Source organism: Indicator indicator, chromosome 13 (genome assembly GCF_027791375.1).
Source record: "Indicator indicator isolate 239-I01 chromosome 13, UM_Iind_1.1, whole genome shotgun sequence".
Lineage (NCBI taxonomy): Eukaryota > Metazoa > Chordata > Aves > Piciformes > Indicatoridae > Indicator > Indicator indicator.
The window spans coordinates 14,283,968-14,307,551 of record NC_072022.1 but is presented as its reverse complement, the minus strand read 5'-3'; the positions used below and the strand labels follow the sequence as shown (position 1 = coordinate 14,307,551).

The 23,584-nt window shown below is 42.2% G+C and overlaps 1 protein-coding gene across 1 annotated transcript in view; it reads right to left on the bottom strand.

The window, feature by feature from the left end:
• The window catches only part of DGKD (diacylglycerol kinase delta), a 39,717-nt gene extending 17,987 nt beyond the window's left edge, over positions 1 to 21,730 (bottom strand). Inside the window, exons 1-7 of the mRNA XM_054386216.1 lie at positions 21,680 to 21,730; positions 7,391 to 7,495; positions 6,478 to 6,610; positions 4,967 to 5,073; positions 4,338 to 4,463; positions 3,178 to 3,280; positions 2,495 to 2,657 (exon numbers count right to left, since the gene is read on the bottom strand). Coding sequence (XP_054242191.1) covers positions 2,495 to 2,657; positions 3,178 to 3,280; positions 4,338 to 4,463; positions 4,967 to 5,073; positions 6,478 to 6,610; positions 7,391 to 7,444 — 686 coding nt within the window. The 5' untranslated portion in view covers positions 7,445 to 7,495; positions 21,680 to 21,730. The remainder of the gene's footprint in view (positions 1 to 2,494; positions 2,658 to 3,177; positions 3,281 to 4,337; positions 4,464 to 4,966; positions 5,074 to 6,477; positions 6,611 to 7,390; positions 7,496 to 21,679) is intronic.
• Positions 21,731 to 23,584: the final 1,854 nt, after the last annotated feature.

Sequence of the window (23,584 nt, the reverse complement as noted above, 5' to 3'; positions counted from 1 at the left end):
ACTAGGTATTTCTCCCTGCGTGGAGTGCTCTGATGTCTCTGCCTTTGTGCTCCAGACTACGCCAATTAAAGCAAAGCTTGGAGAGTAGGAACTCTATGCAGCCATTCAGTAAGCAGACACCTGTAAGAGGATGTAAAGCCTCACAAGCTTTACGCCTTCTGAGAAACAACATAAATTAATGTTCTGGTGTCTTGGCAGTCCTGCAGGCCCTGAACAACTCACCAGCAGGACACGTGAATTTCTCCAGGCATCCTTTCTTGAAGAATAAAACCAACCTCAACTCAAGCTGTTTGAAACCACGCTTCTTACTGAACACCTTCCAGAACTACTGGCTTTTATTTTAGTTTTGTACATACATATTTTTTTAAATTATTATTACATAAGCAGGATTTGCTGTACTACATGAAAATCAATATTTCTTCCAGCACTGATGACACTTACAAAATAGCTACCAGGAATGGCAATGTTTTATGGTACAGTTTGACTGCCACTAGCTGGGGATATTTAAATTGTCAAGAAGTACCTTTCACCCTGGAGTATCATTTCCTTCTTCAGAAATGATACAACGACAGCTGTTTGAAAGTGTGCACCACAGCTTGAGAAAATAATTGATTCCTTTACTTCCCTCCTTCTGCTTAACAGGGAGGAGGAGAAAAATATTTCATCTAAAAAGTTTTCTATAAATTAACTATCAGGCAAACACATCCTCTGGACAGCGTGCTGCAGATTTAAAGGCCAGTGTTTTGCGATGCACTCTGACAAGAAATTACAATAGTTCTCCAGAGAGCAGGACCTAGTGGCCACTCGTCCAGGAATGGACATTCCCAGATTTAGCACCCTGCACCTACAGGTCTTAGTCACAAGACATTTAGAGAAGTATGAAGGAAATTGACCTTGTGTTGGCTGTTACTGTAAGAAGCACCAACTCACCACAGAAGTTACTAAAATATGAAGCAACAGAGAAACATTTGGAAGGGGAGAAACTAGTAACCAAACATTTCTTTTTAAAACAGAATTGCAGAAATATACCGAAGGAATTTATTCCACAGTGCTCTCTTTTGGCTTTTACCCACAGATATTCAAGTGTAAACAAGCCTGAAATGTCATTTAGATCCCAGAGCACAAGAAACTTTACCAAAAGCACTCTTCAGTGATATTTCCCCAGTATCACCGTAAAATCTTTAAGGAATGGAAGTTTCATATGTTTTCTAGGTAAGTTATTTCTGGATAAATCTCATTTTGACATTAATTATTTGCTATCTAAGACATCTGTCTGTTAACCTGTGTGGTAGTTTAGGCTGGGTGCCTCCTGTTATTGCCACATAAGTTACACCTCCGGTGACCTGAGTGTCCAACCCAGAGAGGTGGACACAGGAAACGGCGTATTTCTACCCATTAATCCTGCACCCTATAAATCCATCTGCAAAGTCATTCTCTTCCTCTTTCTTCCTTCTCTACTCCCATGGGAGATGCTTCCGTACCCGGTAACAGTGGGGGAGTATCTCAAGGCTTCTTAGGCCTGTCTAGGCCTAATGCCAGGAGAAGAAAGGGGGGGGAGCAGTCTCAGACCTGGCCAGCCTGAGACTAGCCTAGCAGTAGCGGGGGGGAAGAAAGAGCCCTGGGTGGACCCTCAAGTGGGGAGAAGGGAAGAGTTGGGAAGCTTTTGGGTGTTGTATAAGGGACTCTGTATGCTTTGGGATATCTTTGCCACTATGCTTGTAGTTTCTGTAGTTTCACCAATTGCTTTTCCATTTAAGCTTTCCATCGCTCTTCAATCCGTTTGTGTGAGTGTCGTTCTTTTGTCCCTCTCGGGGCAAGAGAGGATCTGTCTGGCCTCAAAGCAGCACAACATGATTTAACTGAAGATAACTGTCTTTAATACTACATCAGGATGCCTGCTGCAAGCCTGTTTGCTGACAAGTTTTCTTCTGGATTCAAGCTTTCCATGCTTGGTCTTCTTCCAGGGGAGTGTTTCTGGAATTCCCCCAAAACCCCTCAAGCTGTCCTGCTGTTGCTGATGAATTGAAATAACAACCTTTTTCAACATTTTTGGGTTTAGCTAATCAATAACACTAAACACAGAATGGGGAAACCCCCTCCAAACTTCACAAAATCACAGAATGTTAGGGGCAGGAACTGACCTAAAAAGATCACCCAACCCCCCTGCCAGAGTAAGATCACCTATAGCAGATCACACAGAACGCATCCAGGCAGGTTTTGAGTATCTGCAGAGAGGAAGACTCCACAACCCCCCTGGGCAGCCTATTCCAGTGTTCCATCACCCTCACAGTGAAAAAATTTTTTCTCATGTTTACATGGAACTTCCTGTGCCTCAACTTCCACCCATCGCCCTGTCATTGGGCACTTCCTACATGTTCAGTCTTCTCTAAAGAATAGGTCCCTTGTATTTGATGATAAGCTTACAGTCAAATAAATCACTCATACTTTTCAGGTATTTACAAGAAATGTGTGCTTCCATAGAGTATCAGCTTACCCAAGGTGAGGTCCTCCATTCATGAGATCAAAGACCTGGGCTGGATTCAGTAGCTGTTTGAATCTTCGCAGAAATTTCACACCTTGGTTGTCTCCACTTTTTGAGTTGACAAAAACCAACAAAGGGCTTGTACAAGAAGGGGGACAAGTAGCTTTCCAGAAACCTGTTGGGGAAAAAGGAAGAGAGTGGAAGGGAAGAAAAGCCAAGAGATGTGAAGCTGCCCATGGATAGAGAGTGAGGCAAAAAAAACAACATCCCACATCCCAGCACAGCTATGAAGCTTTCCTTTTGCATATGGCACTTGGTGGGTGAATGCCAAATGTGCACAGCTCTCAATCCAGCATGAACCACACTTCATGCTGCACCAAATGTCACAATTCCTAGCAGTACGCCAAAATTTTCAGCTTCCTCAACCTTCTCAAAGTGCTTCTGCAATGTAGTTGTTCTCAATAAATTTTAACAGCTACAGCTCAGCAAACACTGACAGTACAGGGTAATAAACTGAATGCAAAAGCAAAGCAAACAGTTCACTGCCATACTTGAACAATGTCTTCCAGTTTGGAATTTCAGCAACATCAAAAGCAGAATTTTCAGTTGGCAGAGCCTGGCACTAACAGTGTTAGCTGAGGGGACCATTACTCAAGAGGAAGAGAAAGAAGGCACTACTTACTAGTGTTACTTACCATCTGAATCAATGCTGTTAAGAGCAGTAGGAGGAATGACAGACACTTTGCACAGCCCAAGAGGGCACTTGTTTGGCAACAACTCTTTACAGGCTGTGTGTACCTGAAAACACCACCAAAAAACCATAAATCATTCAGACTCTTATGGGTGCTGGGGTATAACTCATAAAGCTACCAAAGAAGAGGCTATAAAGGAAGAGTAAGAAAGGAAGAGGGGGGGAGGAATCCAGGGAAATGTCAGTAAAGTTATTTTAAGAATTATCTAATTATAATATTCTACTAATTATTCTCTATTCCATTAATATGTACTTTTGCTGCCATTGTATGGGACTAGCACTTTGAGTGCTGACAGGACCAGACAACAGATTCTATAGCTTTAAGAGCCTTCAAAATCCTAGCCTCAGTTGAGAGATCACAAGTAGCAATAGAAGAAAAAGCTGGGAATTCAAGAAAACAAGAAAGTAAAATACAAACTCAAAGATAAGAGTGAACTGAGAGGTTAAGAGAAGAATAGATTCATAAAGCTACCCAAAAAGAAAATACAAAGTAGAGTTGGGCATTTCAGTTACTTCTGGTGCACAAATATGGCAAGATAAAGGAGCTGCTTAGGGTTTGAGCCTTCAGTTCACACATTATAAACATGTATTTTGTGATACATCTCTTAGTGATATTACAGACAACTGAAAATACAGCAAGATCTGCACCACTGCAGTGGTTAGGCAAAAATACCCTATTGCAATGGGAAAGGAAACTGCTATTATTAAAATAGTTCAGTATTCTTTATTGTCCTTTTTTGTTGAACCTTTTCAACTTCTGGAAACCACAAATAGTACCTCCTTAAAACCCAGCACCTTCCCTGTCACATTCATTGCAACTAGATTCTTCTATGAAAGCTCACTATCAAAAGAGAATGAGCTTGCAGAGGAGCCAGATACTTATTCACAGTCTTATGTACCACAGTGATACTCGTGAGAACCAATTCAAATTTCTATCTTTTGCAGGCTGTATATCATCTGGGGAAAGAACAATAAAGTCCATCATGGTAAATACTGACAGCAGAGTTAGAGATTTCATTCTAAGTAAGTGTCATTAAAAGAACACAACCCAATAGCTGATCAAAGACTACCCCTTACCGAAATGATCACAATTATTCAACTTACCATGGCTTTGCACCAAAGGCAGCGCCAGTCTTGTAGACGTAGGACACTGCCACAGGTCTTATCACATACAGTGCATTTGGCACTCACAGGCAGGTTTCCTTCCAGCCACTGATGTGGCATTGAGATCTACAAGTGGTACAGAAGGCAGGAAGCATTATGGACTTCGCAGAGTGCAACTCAAGGGTGCAGGATGCGCTCTGGCAGTGAGCCACACAGAGAGGCAAATCTGAATAAGGACTGTTTAAGGACAGCAAAGGCCATTTTCAGAGAACATCTCTTGGCATTTTACATCACATTCAAGCACAAACAGACCTGGTGACTCGACGCAGGCAACAGTGACTTGCATTACGCATGCCATATGCAAAGTACTGTTCCAACCACTCACTCATCTTTCTTTTGCCAAAGCTCAGATCAGGCTCCCCATGCCTCCTCCAGTCCCTATTAAGGAGTCCTTGCTACCCTGGTTGGACTTTTCCACACAGAATCTCCTGCTCTGACCTTAAAGGCCTTTCCCACATCCCTAACAGATAAAGGCAGAATCTGCTATTTGTACAGCGAAGAAAACTGAAGAGCACGTACTAGTGTTTCCACAGCAAAATAAGTTTAAAAGAGTTAATCTTGACACCTACCCCGTCTTCATCCTCAATGATATCCTTCCCAATAGAGGCCAGAGTTGTCCACTTGCAATTATTGGTTGCCCGCACAGCACACCGCTTGTGGGCTTTAAACTTGCACACTAGAGAGGAAGAGAAGAATATATTCACCTTGTTTCAGAATGTGCAGTGTGGCAGTCTGTACAAAAGCTTTCATGAGTGACCGTATTTGGCTCCAGAAGAAAGTGAAGGTACACACTACCTTTGTTAGCACCACCAAAATTTTCAGCTCTTAGTGTACTAAGATGAGCTATTAATTTTCGCCATGTCACTTGTGCTAGTGCTTGTACAAAGCTTAGCTATCACCTTGTGAAATTGCCATGATTTACATACTCATACACTCCTGCACCCTTTTACACAGTGTGGGTGTAACCTCATTCACACTAGAAGTATAAGTTGTGTGCAGCCAGGCCTGTTGCCTATGCCAAAGCTAAAAAAAGAAATAACCTTCTGGCATTCAAACACTTAACAGGGATGTTCTTAAAATATGATTGTTCTTATGAACAGGACAATTCTCATGCACATTCTATCTGATACATCAGACGTACATGCCTGTTCCCTTCAGAGGCATGATTTTATTAAAGGATGGCCGTACTTGGGTATGTGGGGGAAAAAATAAAACTAAAAAATCAGTTTTAGTACTATTAGGTCCAACACTAAAACCAGCATAAAAACATCATCCCTGCCCATGGCAAGGAGTTTGGAACTAGAGGATCCTTGAGGTCCCTTCCAACCCTAACTGAAGGAATTATTTAGGGACCTGAACCCCAGACACTGTCTTACTGATAGAAGGAGATGGTTTAACCCTGATGGGCAGCAAACCCTGGGAACAGAGTGCAGCTAGAAAGGAAAACATAGATAGGTTGACTCCCAGTAGTCACTGTGACCTAGGGAGTTATGCAGGGTCCTGATAACAGGAACTCAGTAAAAGTTGTAACATCAAAGATGCAGAATTATGGAATCCTTTTATCTCTTGCCTGACGTATGCTTAAGCCTTCTGAAAAATATATGCGTTCGTGTGATACTTTCTCTCTGTAACCAATCATGAATTTACAACTGTAGTATGGACATACCAATGACCAATTACAAGCTGCCTTCTGATGTTATGTTAACCTATATAAAGAAAAAGTTTTGTACAATAAATTGACACTTGGCTTGCATCAGGCCTCATCCCGTCTCTCCATCGCAGCACCTATCAATTCTATGATTCTATGATTACCATTTACAAAATGCCAAGATCGTTATCTTGACTTCTGCAGGAAAATTCTCTGTGAAGCCAAAGGGATTCAGTAGCGAAGGGTTTTAGGATCAGGTCCAGAAAAAACTTCCAGACTCACACAGAGCCTATAGATCTCTGAAGTTTACTCTGCAGTGCTTTTCTGCATCTCTTTGTAGACTGTTAACAACACTCCTCTTACATCATCTCTGGAGCATGGCACTGAGCAGTAAAGTTGCTCCCAGAACAGCAGACAAGACAACAGGCTCACCTTCACACGACAGCCCATGCGATGTGACTCCAGACAATGCCTCCCGACACACATTGCAGTAGGTGGGCCGAGCGTGTGAGCAGGCGTACCAGTTATGCATCCCTGAGAAATGATCCATGCTGTATTGGGTAGACTAATAAAATATACGTATTACAACAAAGTAATACCAAGACAAATTTTTTTTCTTCTTAAAACAAAGACTTGTACCTAGCAGTCAGGAAAGGCAGAAACAAAGCATTTTAACTAGGGAAGAGTAGGCCAGATGCAGTTTATATGCTAGATGTAACTCAAAAATGTCTTTAAGCCAAAAGAGACTACTTGAAGAAGATGCCACAACTTCATTCCTGCTCCTGTCCTACATCCCATTCTTGTATCTCTGCAAGGCTATGTAGGGAAATGAACTGGAGAATTTATCTGCTGCAAAGACGATTCTTGTCTTCCTATTTTCTATTGGATTAAGTTTTCAGCAAGATCAGTTCCCCAATCTGGTTTATTGAGTGGCAGAGGAATGCTTGTGCCAGCATAAGTGAGGAGACAACAGGAGACAAGCATCAGAGTGACGAAAACACAAAACAGTTTCTATTGATGACTGCGCTGGTCTAAGTACAGCCCCAGATGCACTGAAGTAGGCAGAATACCAAGCAGGCAAGACACGAGTTAGGACTGGGAAGTTAACTGTTTCATAACCTACCCATGCACTGCAAAGTACTCTCTAAATTACCAAGGGAGAGCAAATAAAGCCACAAGCACTCTTTGGAGAATCATTCCAGTGATTGGATAGTTTTTACAGAGGGCCCAACACTATACTTATTGCAGTCAATAAAAATAACTTCTGAGGTTGATTCCAATATCAAAATGAACTGTTATTTAGGAGATGAGGCACAGAGTGCAAAAGAACACATGTTCCTATTACCTCAAAATGTTCACGGTTTTGCACAGTCTTCAGTGCTGCAATCCAATCTTCCATCTCTTTTCTGTTATCAGCACAAAGGATGAGCTTCCGACATGGAGTGATAATCTGAAGAGTGAGAAAAAATAAACAGAGTGCATTCTGGGCACGACTGTGAGAGACAGCAAGGCAACACACCATCACTAGCATAGTTCACTGGAGCTGTTTGCAGAGGCAATGAGTTGCACAATAAAACAGAAGCTATTTTCTCTTCCACTAAAAGACAGCTTAATTCCTTAAAGAATGTACAGAACCACAGAGATTTTAGCTGTCATTCCCAATGCCGAGCAAAGCAATAGCTCATATCCAAATAACAGCATAAGTGAAGCACAGAGCAGTAGGAGTTAACATATTACATGTGCAGATCTTGCATAAGTTTTAAGTACTTAATGACTTTTAAAACTTGCAGTGGTACTAAAGCCTTGTTAGCAGTATAATATTGTGCTGGTTTGAGGCCAGACAGATCCTCTCTTGCCCTGAGAGGGACAAAAGAATGATACTCACACAAACGGACTGGAGAGTGATGGAAAGTTTAAATGGAAAAGCGATTGGTGAAACTACAAAAAACTACAAAGCATAGCGACAAGAATATCCCAAAGTATACAGAGTCCCTTACATAACACCCAAAGGCTTCCCAACTCTTCCCTTCTCCTGACCTGAGGATCTACCCAAACCCCCAGGGCTCTTTCTTCCCCCCCCTACTTCTAGGCTAGTCTCAGGCTGGCCAGGTCTGGGACTGCCCCCCCTTTCTCCTCCTGGCATTAGGCCTAGACAGGCCTAAGAGGCCTTGAGATACTCCCCCACCGTTACCCGATAAGAGAGCATCTCCCACATTAGCAGAGAGGGGAGAAAGAGGGAGAGAGTGACTTTGCAGATGGATTTATATGGCGCAGGATTTATGGGTAGAAATACGCCGTTTCCTGTGTCCACCTTATTGGGTTGGACACTCAGGACACTGGAGGTGTAACTTACGTGGCAGTAACAGGAGGCACCCAGCCTAAACTGCCACAAATATATAAGTTTCCAGCTATTAATGAATTAGATAACATACTCTGCAACATCATACTAGAAAATCTGTTTAGAGGGAAGAGGAGAGAAATCAAACAAAACAAGCAATCTAGAAGAGAAAGCACTGCATTTTGAACCCTCATGTTTCCTGAAAGTTTGTTCTACATTTATCATATAAAAGATATTCCAACAAATGTTCCACCAGTAGCTTGAGGTAGCAGTGAGCTTACCTTCCTCTAAAAATACTGTCCCCAGTGTGTCACTACCCTGGGCTAACTCCCATGCATTAATTGCCCCGTGTTAAATAAACAGTACAGTGTTTTAACCAGCCAGTATAAAACATGCATGGTGGCTAAAGCTACCCTCTGCCCACAAAGGCAGACAGGTCTCTATGTAGCCTACCACCAATGCTCTCTCCTTTCGTCAGACGGTGGCAGCAGAAAGAAACAAAACCTCCCTGTTCACAGGGCTGTCCATTCAGCTGGGGTCCAGACTAGACTATGAATCAACATTTATTCTTATTAAGATAAAAGTCTTTCTTCCCAAGCTGTAGTTATCTTACAATGTCTCTTTGTGTACACCTCTGTTCTGATCTCCATCAAACTGACTTCTTAAATTAGAATAGTATTGAAGTGTTGGCAAGATTTGGATTAGGTCATTCCTATTAGAAACAAATTTTGTTATGCAGCATTCTGTCTTGGACAAAATTACTTGATCTGTATCAATTGTAAGCAAACAGAAATAAATGTTTACAATTTTCTAGAAGTAAAACTTTGAAGAACTTCCCTCTTCCCTGACTTTTCCTTTAAACAAATTTTAAAACAGTTGGTAAAATTAATGAATTATCATCTTGACCCTGTTTCAGAACACTACACTTCAGTGCTGTCGTTTTCCTTACTTTTTGCTTTTTAAAAAAAATAAAGAGGTAAATGCAAAGTACATTGCTGTATTTTGAAATCACCTTGGAAAATACAAAATCTAAAATATTGGCATAATATACAGAAATGCAGACAATCCTTTGATAAGAATAATTTCTGAGGCTAATAACTTCCTGGATCACTGAAGAGACTGTCCAATATGGAAAATCAGTAATTCCTTCTTAAGTCACCTACTGCATCACCATAAAAATCCCCACATTCAGTGCTGAACAGTCCTCTGTTCAAAGAACAAAGTTAAAAGTTTATAATAGAAGAGGACAAACAAAGAGATCAAGAAGATTTTCCATATTTGAATCATCCAGACAACGACTCACAGAATTAGAATAAAGGGTCTGTTGTGTAACTACAAAACCGCAAATAAAATACAACTTTGTGCAAGAGAAATTTATGAAGGGCACTGCCTGTTAGGCAGTTCTAAAGCAACATTTTCATTGGGATTTGGTGGTATCCTCAGAGACAGGAAATAAAAGAATATAATCTTAACACCTCACTCCTATTCAAAGGAGGACAAAGAGGGACAATTCAGGCTTCATTGTGAAGGACAGGTAAGATTTTAATGTAACCAGTGTAACAATTCTTTGGAGAAATTAAGAAACCATACGACCCTGGTTTTCTGATTAACATGCAGTGGTGTTAAACATTTTAATGAGGTTAATTAGGAATCCAGAAACACATTAATAGGGACACTTTCTTCAAAGAGTGGTTCAACAGTCCTCAGCTTTCATCCAGCCCCAGGCACACAACAGCAAACACGAGCACCTTGTGAGCCACAGACATTCCTGCGCTCCCTGCGCTACTGGCAGCCAGGGGTCGTGGACCTGTGCAGGCTGGTGTGCAACAGGCATGTCAGGGCAGAACTGAGATGAACAGCAGCATGCTCTCACTCCCAGGGAAAGAAAAACACTTATCCTACCATATTTACTTCCATCTACTTGAGCCAGTAATTGCAACTTCAGATATCCACCTGTTGGAAGGATACTAACAGAGGGAGATAGGCTATTACATACACTATTACATACACTGCATTCTCTAAATGAGACCGATGATCAAGCTAACATCTCACATAAAAACAAACAAACAAACAAACAAGCAAACCCCTCCCCCCCCATCATTCTTGTCATCTCCAACAGAGGCCACAGCAATCTTCTCTCTGAAGAGCTGTCCTTTCCCAGCCAGAGAGCCCGTGGTGCTTGCTCAGCTTCAGCTGCCATGTGCCAATGCTCTGGAGCACAAGGCTTGGGTATCCCTGCTGGCAAAGGTGGCCAGAATGGAGCATGGTCCAGCTATTTTTTATGTTCCGGCTACAGCTTTGACTAACATCCTGGAACGGTAAATTCCACAGGATGACGACGCACTAGGTGAAGTAGCGTTTCCTTTTATTTGTTCTAAATTTACAAAGCAGTAATGTCATCCAGTGACCTCTTGTTCTCACATGTGAACAGAGAGCACAAAAACAATAATCTGACTGCTTTGGAGTTAGGATGGGGGCTGCCTTGCAAGGAGTTAAAAAAAACACAATAGAAAGTTTAAAGATTCATTTATAAACTCATAGATTTTTGGCCTGTTTGGGGATTGGCAGAACTCTAAATATTCACTCTAAATATTCTAAATATATTTGAACCAGCTCAGAATTTTATCTAGATATGAGCAGTTATGTAAATTGAAGTGCTTGTTCTTCCTAAAAAGGGAATACAAAAAACTAACACAAATTTCTTGATCCTAAATGCTATTGAGCCTTGCAGTGTGGTTCTTTAGATTTCACTCCTTAGCAGAAACTGGATGCCCAGGTACCTATGTGTCCAGAACTTACTATATGGTGACTTTATTGAGATCTAGCAGTGACCAGCAAAGCAGCTCCAGAACAGTCATGGGGACAAAAACCTGCCAATGCCTCTAACCAATCCTTAAAAGCCATATGGATGGGAACGGCAGAAAGACTTAAAAACATTTCAAAACAGGACATAGCTTAGTTTACAAACTCCTCACTGTGCATGAGATCCTAGCAATACCTTCTGCAGGAATTATGGTGACAATTACTCACCAGGTCACCTCTCTGCAGACAGTTATGTGCCCTCTATGCAGATGAGTCACCTCAAGTCTATTGGAGAATTTTCAGGCTTGCTCACTCAAAATCTAAAATCTCCAATCTGAAAAAAAACATGCTTTCACTGGCTGTCTTGTGCACAAATTGATTCTCCCCTGGCACCTCCAAATATTAGCTCCGTCTCCTCTATCTCTTCTTCATACAGCACATGCCCTCTTATCAGCTGTTAACCCCCACCTCTCATGTTGACCCACACCTCCTTGTCCAAAACTAACACTACTTTACTGACATTCCAAATCAGGCTAGCTGGCAAACAACAGAGCCAATGAAAGAAAATTTCTCATTTTGCATTCTAAAAATGGACTGGATGTCCCTGGATGTCCTTCCCCAACAAACAGCTGTGAATAATTGAATTAGAAAGGCAGTCCAAAAAGACTTTTTACATTAGATCAAATTTTAAATAGCAATCTGCTATACTTCACGCTTTAGTGTTTCACTGTACTGAGCAAGCTTCCTTCACCAAACAGCTGGAGCCTAAACTTCATTCTCTGGTCTTGCTGCTATCAAACACAACTGTACCATCTCTGCTCACTTCCTCTTTCAGTATTTTCTGACTGCCCAGAAATCTCTCAGCAAAGATGTAACAGTCTGGCAGAACAGGCATTGGAACTGTTTGGTATCAGGGTAGATCTCATTAGCTAAGAGACCACAAAAGATGGTAAAATCAGTTAAAATTAGAGTGGCCAAATCATGGAGCTGGCAGAAGAAATGCTGTGCTGAAGAGACATGGGGGACATGACACACACAGCTTGGCTAAATATAGTTTCTCTGATGTGAGATGTTTCTCAAGAATGGCCAAAACTGGGTGTAAGAGAACACCTGTTCATTCTGACTGCTTCCTTTTGCTCACATCCTGTTCAAATACAGTCTTATGTTCAAAGGTGCTAGCCATAAATCCTCCAAAGAGATCCTGGATTACTCCAAACAATTGATGACTTAGGTATAGGGACAGCAGGAATTTCTGGAGTTCAAAAGATCTAGGAACTGCAACTAGGAAAAAAAATAACTGCAAGAACAATGCTGATGCAGGCAAAAGCTTCAGCTTGATGACATATGGCAGGGAAAACATCCACCATCTGTAGCTAACTGCTATGTCTGCTTTTGTAGAGAGAAGTAAGCTTTTGTGTCCCATGAACCCAAATGCTCAGGAAGGAAAACTGGGTGAGATTATAATGAGGACCTAGCCATTTTACCCACTTCAGCTCCTGTCCCAGCAAAAGTGCTAGCTAAATGAACTCTGATATAAGTTAAAACACCTTGTCTATGCTCATCAGCAAGATTCACAAACCAGTAAGGTCACTCTGTTTCAAACTCCACTGCTGAACTCATGGCAAAATGGACTAAATGTGGATATAGCAAAGCTACTCCCTCAGCAAATACAGAAAACGAAAAAGATGACTGTGAAAAGGGTGAAGGAAGGAAAAGGCAAGTATGAATTTCAGACTTGAACCAGTCCTTTATGTTCACAATCTCATTGATGTCAGCTTCTGAAACAATCTGGAGTTAAGGGCAGCAAAGCCTCGCACAGCAAGTTGTCATGATTTTAGTAGGCCTCTATAGCCTGGGAGAGAAAAAAAATATGAGAATCAATGCTTAGACTCACAGGGCACCTGGGCTTGCCTTCCTCCACAGAAAACACCCCTCTTCACATGTGCAATTCAGCTTTCACCCAGTTTTGCTAACCAATTCACCACAGAGGTCAGCTAGAGCTCTCAAGAACTGCACCAATCCTCCTTCCTCAAAACCTAGACACTACCCTGGAAGGGAAAGAATAAAGAAGTTTTTCATATGACACTGGAGGAATGCACAAGTTTTGTATTTGTTTTTATAGTGCAAGATCCTTATTTCCTGCTAAAGTGACCATCTTCCACCTATGGAAACTCTCATTTTTATCAAATAAAAGAAACAGATAAGGTTCTTACAGCTGTGCCAAATTCTGCCTTTTCCCCAACACTTTTTTTCCCCCCCCAAATAGCAGTAACAGGATTTTCTTCAAAGCTCTAAGTGCCCAAATCTTTGGTTGCCTTATACCAGGCATTCTACCCTCAATTTTCACACGGTTATTTTACCTTAATTTTCAGTTTGTAAAATCCAGGACAGCTCATTCCCATAGAAAAATAGGTGCTGCACATGGTGTGGTCTCTTTAGGACCACTTTTACATCATTAGATTCATTCACCTTGCAGTATGTGCCTTGTCTGCCAGTGGGTTGCACATGACTAGTGCACTACTCTGGCAGGGGATTGGACTAGATGATCTTTCCAGGTCCCTTCCAACCCCTAATACTCTGTGTTTCTGTGTGATTCTGGTATCTTCTCTGAGCACTGGCACCAGCACTTACCGCCACTGCACTGTGCCTGCAGATCAAGTTCAATTCATGCTGCCCCTCCATCTGTGCTTTCTCCCAGTCCCTCTTCCCTGATGCTGCAGCAGTAAAGTAGATGAGACAGAACATTCCCTGGGAAAACTATCATCTCTCATACCAGGGTCACATTCCTACATGCTTCTGGAAACTCCGTTCCTAAACAAGGCACGTTCCTCATCTTGGCAATCGGTAAGAGGAGAGTAGAAAAGAATTGGACTTTAGGACTTTTGCAAGCACTTGAGAGACGGCAAAACTTAAGAATATGCAAGAAGGTCTCTGCCACTGTTGGCAAGTAAGAAATGCAGACAATCCTTGTAATTCATGCCTGTTAATTCCTAGAGATATACACGGATGGAGCAACACCAAATGGGAATCCGCAGGGATGCACAGCTCTGTTATCCACTTGCCCTTCACTTCGTGATGCAGATGCATCCCTTCTTCATCTGTTTTTCAAAGGACACAGTCCTGCCAGGAAAAGAGTTCCCCAGCAGCACTACACTGTTCAGAAAGTGTACCATATTTCAGAGAAACCTTCCTACTCACTCAAACAGAAGCAAAACGATCAAGAACATAGGGGCAGGTCAATGTTCCCCAGTGATAGAGCTGCTGTCTCAGTGGGCTCATACACATCAAGGCTAGCAGCTAATAAATCAGAGGTTCAAGCAACGAAAGTCCTTGTACACAGTAGGAAAAATAACCTGTTACTGACAGCTTATTGTTAGTAACAGCTCCTCACAGTCCCCTAACCTCAGCTGCCTTGAAAAGAGATTGGTACCTAGAACAAAAGGAAACAAATAGCTTTCATCAGGCTGATGAACTCAGTAGCTTTCCACACTGGGTCACCAGGCAAACACCAGTCCTGTTTCATGCACCACAACAGCAAAGCCATCACAAGCACAAGTGGGAAGAACACCTAATTTCTGTGAATATTATTAGCAAACCTCTCCATATACATCAAAATGACCTCAAGTAAAGATGTGCATAAAAAGCCTTTTTCTTCTAGAGCAGCTACCAAATAAAACTAAACCCATCATATTTTCAAATGACCTCCTGTTGACCATAGGTTGCTCTGTCTTTGCATCCTCACTGGGAAAGGGGAGGAGAGGCTGAAACCTGCACCATGCTCAGGAAGGTAGATAAAACACCAACACAGCATGAAGAATACAGAGAGCAGAGATTATCACACAAAAGCTCCTAGTGTTCAGGCACAAGGGCAACAACAGACTGTAATTTCAAAGCAGTAAACTTCCCTCTAGGGAAACAAAAGGTCTTCACAAACAGCCACCCTTGCTTGCCAGCTCTCTATCTATCCCATCTCACAGCAAAACTCACACAGCTTGGTCTGACCTCTTCCTCTACAGCAGCTTCATTTTTCTCCAGACCTCCTAGCATATTTTGGGGCCATTCTGTAACATACAGTACCAACTGCCAGATCCCTCCACCCACAGCAACTTCTTCCAGATTCTCTAACTCTTCTTCCATGTCTATCCTCTCTTTGATGTTTTTTCTCTGTCTTTTGTTGCAGCAGACTAATGACCAGCTCCTGTAAGAGACTAGATTGAGAGCCCTAAAAATTCTTGATACAAAAGGATTCTAAATTACTATTTTGACTGACTAATAGTGACTCAGAATGGTCTGTTTACCAAGGGCCTTTTCTCAGGCAGAAAAAAGATTGCACTGAAGTCTGGATTACAAACTACTAAAATAGCAAAGTATTTTGAAACTGCAGTGCTTCTGACAGGAAATGGGGACCAAACTGCACTTAATGAAGGGGGGGGGTGTGTGGCAAAAAACAGAAGAGTGATTCTGGACATGGCAATTCATATTTCTCCTCATATTTTCACTTGCTTATAAAGGAAATTCTGACAACTGACGATATAAACAGAGTAGGAGTACTAGCAGAGAGTATACAATTCCTGAACGTGGACACACATGGATGTGGGAGAGACAATAACTCCCAGCAAAGCCAACTTTGTGACATGCACTCTAAGAAAAGTTTAAAAAGGAAGGGGGAAGAACTATCCATTCTTGATTCCCTCTTTTCTAAGCATTCCCTTCTCCAAACCTTAACAAGGCAATCCATAAATGTGTGCAAAGGAGCAAAGTGCAGAAACAGGACACTTGGTGACTCCCCTGTGTAACTATGTTCCCAGATTAGGAAGTCATTTTGCCCGCTTTTGAGGGATGCTGTCTTCCCTCTAGGTTTCTCACCCTTGTGCTGAGGAAGCAGGAGAGGAAGATCTCCCCCTGTGCAAGAAAGCCCAGTGACTCCCCATTTTTTGATGAGCTGAGGCCACACAGGACGGTTTGGGGAATCTGCGCAAGTGTCAAACCATGCTGATTTCTCTGATCCCTATCAGCTCAAGCTCGAAGTTCAAGTCTGACTTTCTGCAAACAGCTTGTAACAAAAGTTCTTATATGCTTCCTTCTCATAAAAATACGTCACATGCTCTCTCTCGAAGCTTATATTTCAAACCAGCACAAACAACCTCTGATCTGGGTTCCTCTTATTCCAACAGTGCCTTACAGGCACACAGCTCCTGTGCTAGATAGCAGCAGCAGTTTCTGCCTGGCATGTAGCTTAACCTCTCTATTTACTCTTTGAAAGCTAAACTCTTCAGAGATGACTTCATTACCTTCTCTTATAAAGGATATATTTTCACTCAAAAGCATTGATACAAGTATTTCAATTTGACACAAAATCACAGAAGAGGCAAAGGCACTTTCAACTTTCACTTCACTGTGAAACAAATTTGGAGACATCAACAACATACTCTCCCCATCAGGAAGCACCCTCGGGACTTTCATCTCCTGTTAAAACTCAAGTACTTTGCCCTCTGTTTTTAGAAAAGGTTATTTTATGAAGATTTACAGTATTTATACACAGAATCACTAAGCCCTAGGACAATACAACAAAAACACATAGTCCGAAGGAGATCAGACAATTACGCAAGACTTCACAAGACAGAACCTGGCATCTTTGCTGCTGAATAAAGTCAGTAGTAAGTAAGAAGGCTGTAATAAAAAAAAAATATATAGCACACCTCAGGCTTCAGTAGAGCTGGAGAACGACATCCATACTGCGTCTCTGAGATGACAGCATGCTCTCATTCATCAGCACGAGCAATTCCCTGTTCCTCAACCTACTTCAGCCACTGTTGCCTCCAGCCATGCAAGTGCTCTGAAGGAAGTAGTAGTCTAATCTCAATACTTCCTATCTCCTGTGACATTGGTCAGGGTGAATCATCAGTTAATAAACAGTATTTCTGAACTGATGGGTGCAGCATTTCCAACAGCACTGCAAGCGTATTTTCCTTCACCCTGATTCTGAAGAACTCATCTACATAAATTCACACGAGAGAACGCTTCAACAGTAAGAGTTTGTAGCAAACTTACTCCAAAGAATCTGAGCTCCTGCTATCTTTTAAGCAGGCACAGGTGCCATGTTTCTCAGTGCTCAGTCCAGAAAACTCAGACTCCTGCTCTTACCTTTCCTGTTCAATCTTCCTCTAAACTAGTGCCGACAGCAGCCTGCTCCCTCAGAAAAAAAGCCTACAGATTGCTTGATATGCAACTAATAGGTCAGTCTTTTTGAGCTGTGTTCTACTTGCCAGAAGCTGATTAGCTGTCTGCTTAAGGAGGAGCTGGGCTAAGTTTCCTTCTGACGGCAGAGAAGTGGAGAGGCAGGCTATGACTGTAATAATATGCTGCTTCCTGTCTGTGGCTGAGCTGAGAGGTACTTCCCAACAGAAAAGGGTTTATAGGAGCTCAGGAGCTCAGGCTCCACCTCTTCCAGCAAAGAGTCTTAACTAGGGAGGAGGGATTGACAGCATGGCTCCTAGTGCTCAACAGCATGCTCTGACCCAGCTTCACTTTTACTAAAGCCTCAGAAAGTAGAAATTAAATTACACTCCTCTCTTTCAATAGAAAGGAGCTTTCTCCTATGGGATCCCAAAGCTCTGAGTGAAGTAGGATGGGAAGTGAATGTTGTAACTGATGTTAAGAAAATGAGGGCAGAAGTCCACACCACCATTTGCTGGCAATAACTGGAAAACATTTATGAAAACTCCATGTGAGAGTCATAGTGAAACACAAATTATGTACCCAGAAAGATCCAATGTCCTTCCAAGGCCCCCTCCCATTGATGACAGGCGGTTTTTATAGACTAATTCAGTTGCCATCTTCCAGAAAAGAGCAGATTTTCAGGCAACACACCAACTTGAAGAGTAAGAATTTGTTCAAAACACAAACATTTACAAGAATGGACCTAAGAAGATGATCCAAAGTACTTTCAAAGATTTTTGAGGGGTTAACTGTGGTGGCAAAGCGTTACCCTGAGCAAAAGACAACAGAGCAATCGGTAGCCCTCCAAACCTTATAGGTTCTGTAGGGGAGAGTGGGCATGCTGGATGGTTCAGGTCCACCATACAGGCAAAGTAGTCATTTTGAGAGTATTTCCAAAGCATAAGCTTCCTGGCATGACCATGAGAAAAAATTATTCCAGGTTTGAAGTACCGAATTCATCCTCATCACCTGTTTTGCTTTAATGCTCCTAAAGCAAATGCAGGCTAAAGCATTAGGCAGGCACATCAAAGAATCAAGTGACTCCAAAACTGCACTGTCCATGAAAAAACTGTTAATGGAAACAGCTGAAGCCTCACTGGGATGACCCAATGCACCTAGTGTGATCCCAAATCATCTGCTTTTCAGAAATCATAAGAAGTTTTGACAGTATGGCTGGGAAAGCTCTGCTCAGAAGTCAGGGTCAGGCTTTGACGTCACCCATCCAGTACTGCTGATCTCTGTTTCATAAAGAGTACAAATGTAGGCATGCACTGATGGCAAGAATCCAGGCTAAAGTTGATCACTCTCTTTGAAATGAATGGGTCTCAAGTACCAAGACACGGTTATCATAAGTTTGTGCCACAGCAGATCCTTTCTAAGGCCTTGTGAAAGACTGCAGCTCTAGGAAAATCCACTGGTGAGAGAACCAGTCACTTACAGACCAGACATTCCAAGAGAATCTACCTTGTAGACAGATGACTTGAAAGGACGGAGATGGCAGAGACATGACAGAATCCCCAAGTATTACATCTACAGTCTTCCTGAGAGAAGAGAGCCCTGGTACAGAGCTGCTATATGAATTGTTTCCAGAGGCTTCCTGCTAAATACCTCTGCAGCCGCACTGCATGATCTAAAGAAACAATAGCCAAGCATAAAGCTTTTCCTTACCCCTCTCAGGGGATGAAGCTGTACAACATTTTAAGCTCAAGGATGCCCATAGTGACATGCTCCTAGGGCATTCTGTAGTCACATATCCATCAGCTCTGGGCAGCAGTCCTGAACACTGTCCCCACTGCAAACAGAATACAGTTACTGAAGAAATTTACATGAGGCTGACTAAGCAAACAAGAGTGGAACCTGTATTACAGTCTTTTGGTAGGAAGAGGTCTGGCTCTTCATACTGACTTTTCTTGTTCTCCTGCCTGATGACATCAAACAAATCAGTGGTCAGACATAACAGCCTATGTAAAAGGTTTACTGGCAGCTATACTTTTTAATCTTATTCCTCTACTTATGCAACATAACCTTTGTTGGCTCTGTGCTCTGGTTTTCTCTTCTCGTGCTGCTGCCTCCCTGGGCTCCTCACTGCCAGTTTCTCCTTTCACTGGTCACTCTCTTTGCTCTGGATCCACATTGCTCCTTTAAGTGTTTTATCTAGTGTTTGTGTTTCCCACCTCTTTTGTTAGTACCTCAGGAGTGTAATTCATGCAACATGACCTGCAGAATCTATACACTAAGCAGTACAGATAGATGGATAGAGAATGTGTTTCCTCAGAAAGAAAACACTCCCTTGTAAATCCAAACTACTGGACCCCACTGAAGAAAGTACAGAAACAAAATCATAACACCTAAAACTCCAGAATAATTGTCTCTGCCATACAATGACAAATGTTGGGTGCTTTCAATGTAAGATGACAACTCAAAAGTGACTCCTGCTGATCTAAAACAGGGAAAAAATGCATCAAAGAAGTCTGAATTTTAGAAAGGAACTGAACAGGGGAGATACAGAGGGGGAAACAAGAGTGCTTTCAAAGAAAACCAAGAGAAAATTGCAAGACTGCAAGGAATGCAAAGCACTGGTGGCAGCAATGTGGCAGATCACACAGCAGTAAGAAAATCAGAAGGTTGCCTAGTCCAAGTGTTTTTATAGCTCATAGGAAACCAAAGTCAAACCCCTGTGTAAGCCACGAGGAGAGATGTTTTTCTTGAAGTTTACCTGAGCCCCATGATAGAACAATCATCTGCAGACAGTGCAAAACGTTATCTGCTACTTGAGTGTCAAAGTAATCCTATACGTTTTATGCCCTAGGGAAGGCAGGGACTGGCAGAGCCTGATACCATAGTTACAGAAGTAAGTCTTCACTGTTGGACCCAGGTGGGCCAATCTGAGAGAGTAAACACCATTTCCTCCTGTTCCTACACATAGTGGCCCTGATGGAGATTAGATCTCTCCCAACTGTAATAATAAGCAAAAATGCAGCAGTACATTTATTTACCTGAAAAACCAGTCTGTATTTAGAGAAATATATATATACATGCATAGGGAAACTGAAGCATGACCCAGGAAAAAATGCTTATTAACAGGTAAATAAATTCACAGTCCTGAAAATGTAAACCCTATTGAAATCATGGCAGAATCCTTCTCCCTGGGCACACAGACACTTGGTGTCAATATTTACCAGCAGGCCCAGGCGTGCCTTCTACTTGTCTGCTTATGGACGCAAAAAGCGTCCTCAAACTTAGAGAAAGTGTTGGGGGTTCATCGGGGCATAGGGTGGGTGCCATAGCTGCTTTGCCCAAGGACAGCAAAGCACAAAGCTACAGCCACCTAAGAGAAAAATCCTTTGCTAGATGTTTAAAGCAGTGGGTCACTACTGCTGCAGCACAAGGCACACTGCTCAGTCTTGGTCACCACCTGCAGGCCACTATCCTACAGGATCTGCTTCCTCCCTCCACCTGGATTTCTCTTCCTTTCACCCCGCCTTAGATCAACACTGCCTCCTTTCTCCACACTCTCATCTCTCCTCCCTCTTGAGCTCGAGGCTGCATGGAGGTTACTGCTATTTGCCAACCCCAAAGCTCAGACTGCTGTTTGACACTCACTCTCCATGGCCATTGTTAATGGCTTTCCTTTGCACACCAGGCATTTCCCCCAAAACGGAGCCTGCAGAACATCTGCACCTCAGAAATACAATTATTTTCATGTCCCAATTACTGAGCCTGGAGACACCACCACATTTCCAGACTGCAAATATTTCACACATACTCCACATTTTACAAGTGTCCTAAACCAATTCCACAGCTGTTTCTACGCAACTTCTTTTGTTTCTCCTTTTGCTTTGCCACTATATATGGCATACATATATAAACACACATACAGCCACATATAAATAAAGGCAGAGAAAGAAGTTTACATGAAGGGAAAACTAAATTCCTTTAGCAAGATCTCCAGAATAAACATCAACATCATCCCTAACTCTCTCAGCAGAACAAAATTTTCTGTCTCACTGTATAAATGGACTCTATCAAACCCTCCTAGTTTACAGATCACAAAACCCCTGAATGCAGTTTTAGCACTATACATAGTAACTCAAGGTGTTTCCCATGTACGTTGAAAGCAGTTATAATGTTGTAAGGGAAAAGTAAGGTTTTTTTTTCCTTTTGGTTTTTAGTGAAAGAGCTTGTGAAGATTGTTCAAATGTTTTTTAACTGCAAAAGAGAAGTGCTGTGGGGGAAAGATGCAAGGAGAGTGTAAAACAATGCAACAAATCCTACCGTGAAGCTGTTGTTGACATTCTTAGTGCTGGATTCTGCCACACTGGCATCTGTCAGATCCACTTCATCAAAAATAATGGACTGGAAAGAAAAAAATCAAAACTCCAATGTATTATTATTGAATCCAATGCACAGCAGCAGACTCAAAGGAACCTGCCTATGCACCTGCCTGGCACACTCCGTCACAGCCTTTCATCATCTGAAGGAAAGATCCAGCACCAACAACATAAAGGACTCACTAGCCTAGTTCCATAGTCTGGAGCTTGTGCTTGCCTGTCTTGCCTATCAAGTGATAGAACGAGAGGAAATGGTCTGAAATTGTGCCAGAAAAGGTTTAGGTTGGACATTAGGAATATCCTTTTACTAAAAGGGTGGTCAGGCATTGGAACAGGCTGCCCAGGAAAGGTGGTGGAGTCACCGTTCCTAGAAGTGTTGAAGAAACATGTGGACATGGCATTTCAAGACATGGTTTAATGGCCATGGCAGTGCTAGGGGGATGGTTGGACTCTATGATCTCAGAGGTCTTTTCCAACTGAAATGATTCTATGATTCTTCAGTTAGTGAACATGATGACTTTATTTTTATTAAGGGATTATAAAATAATAATAATTGTAGGCTTTATTCTTGTGAAAGGAGACAGACTTGTATCTAGTTGACTACCAATGTACTAAAACAGATGCATGACAGCTCCGATTTGAAAAATTTTAGCCTTGCCTGCCTCCTTCATTGCCACTTTTTGTTCATATTTTCTCTCTCCTTTTTCAGCTTGATTTAGGGCCCATTCCCTAGTAAAATGTACCAAGGGAGAAAAAAAATGTGGAAAAATGATTCTCTCTACAACTCCCTGAAAGCAGTTGAAGTGAGGTGAGGGTTGGTCTCTCCTCCCTCCAAATGGGAGGCAAAACATAGAGAGGTTTTAGTAGCTACAAAACCTGAAGACAGGTGCTTACAGAGCATATACTCCTCTCTCTACTGAAGGCTACCTTCTCACAGATACCCACCTGTCCCCAAAGCTCCACTGCTGACTTTCTACCCTTGGACTCGTATCTGTTCCCAAGATCTTACCTTAGCAGTTTTTGCATAGTAGAGCGTTCGTCCTCGCAGCTTAAAATATCGTCTCTTCCAGCGCTGGAAGGAGCTGGTCTGTTTCATCAGCATTCCCTCTTTTATGATTGTCTACAAAACAAAGAGGGGAGAGGGGTGAATCATACATTTTGCTTTCAGGCATCTTTTATGCTCTGCCACCATAGACAAGTACCAAAAATGGTGAGTTTGAGATCAAGAATCTTACTGCCCTCTGCTGGAAGTGCTTAACAAACTCATTCAACACAACCAAGCAAACTTAACAAAATTAAACTGTCCAATGTATAATCCACACTGGGGTGTGGTTTCATCCTTGTCTCCAGCACTATCATGATACCAAAAAAAGACAAATAACTTCAGATTGAATGAGCATTTCAAAGCTTAACAATGCCTCGGGGAGCATAACAGTTAAACACTCTGAGGTCAGATTTCAGTGGCAGGTAATTGTGCCTTTCATTTAATCGGCATTACCAGCACATACACCCCACAGAACATCCACCCCTATCTCCAGTTCTGCCTTGTGAAATTATTAGCATCTACCTGGCACAGACCTGGCAAGCTGCAGGCCTACAGGGTGAGAAGTGAAACTAGAGTGAAGGAGCCACATCCAACTTCAGCATTTGGTATTCTTCAGATAGTCTTGGCCCTGCCTCAGTACTCTCTGGCTGGCTGCCATTTCCCAGGGCTGGAGTGCCAAAACTGTCTATGCACATTGCCTTTTGCCCCCCTTTGACTGCTTTATAACTAGATTGACATACCAGTATACACAACCCCATATGCTTGCCCACATACTATACATACATGCAGGTATGTATTTAATCC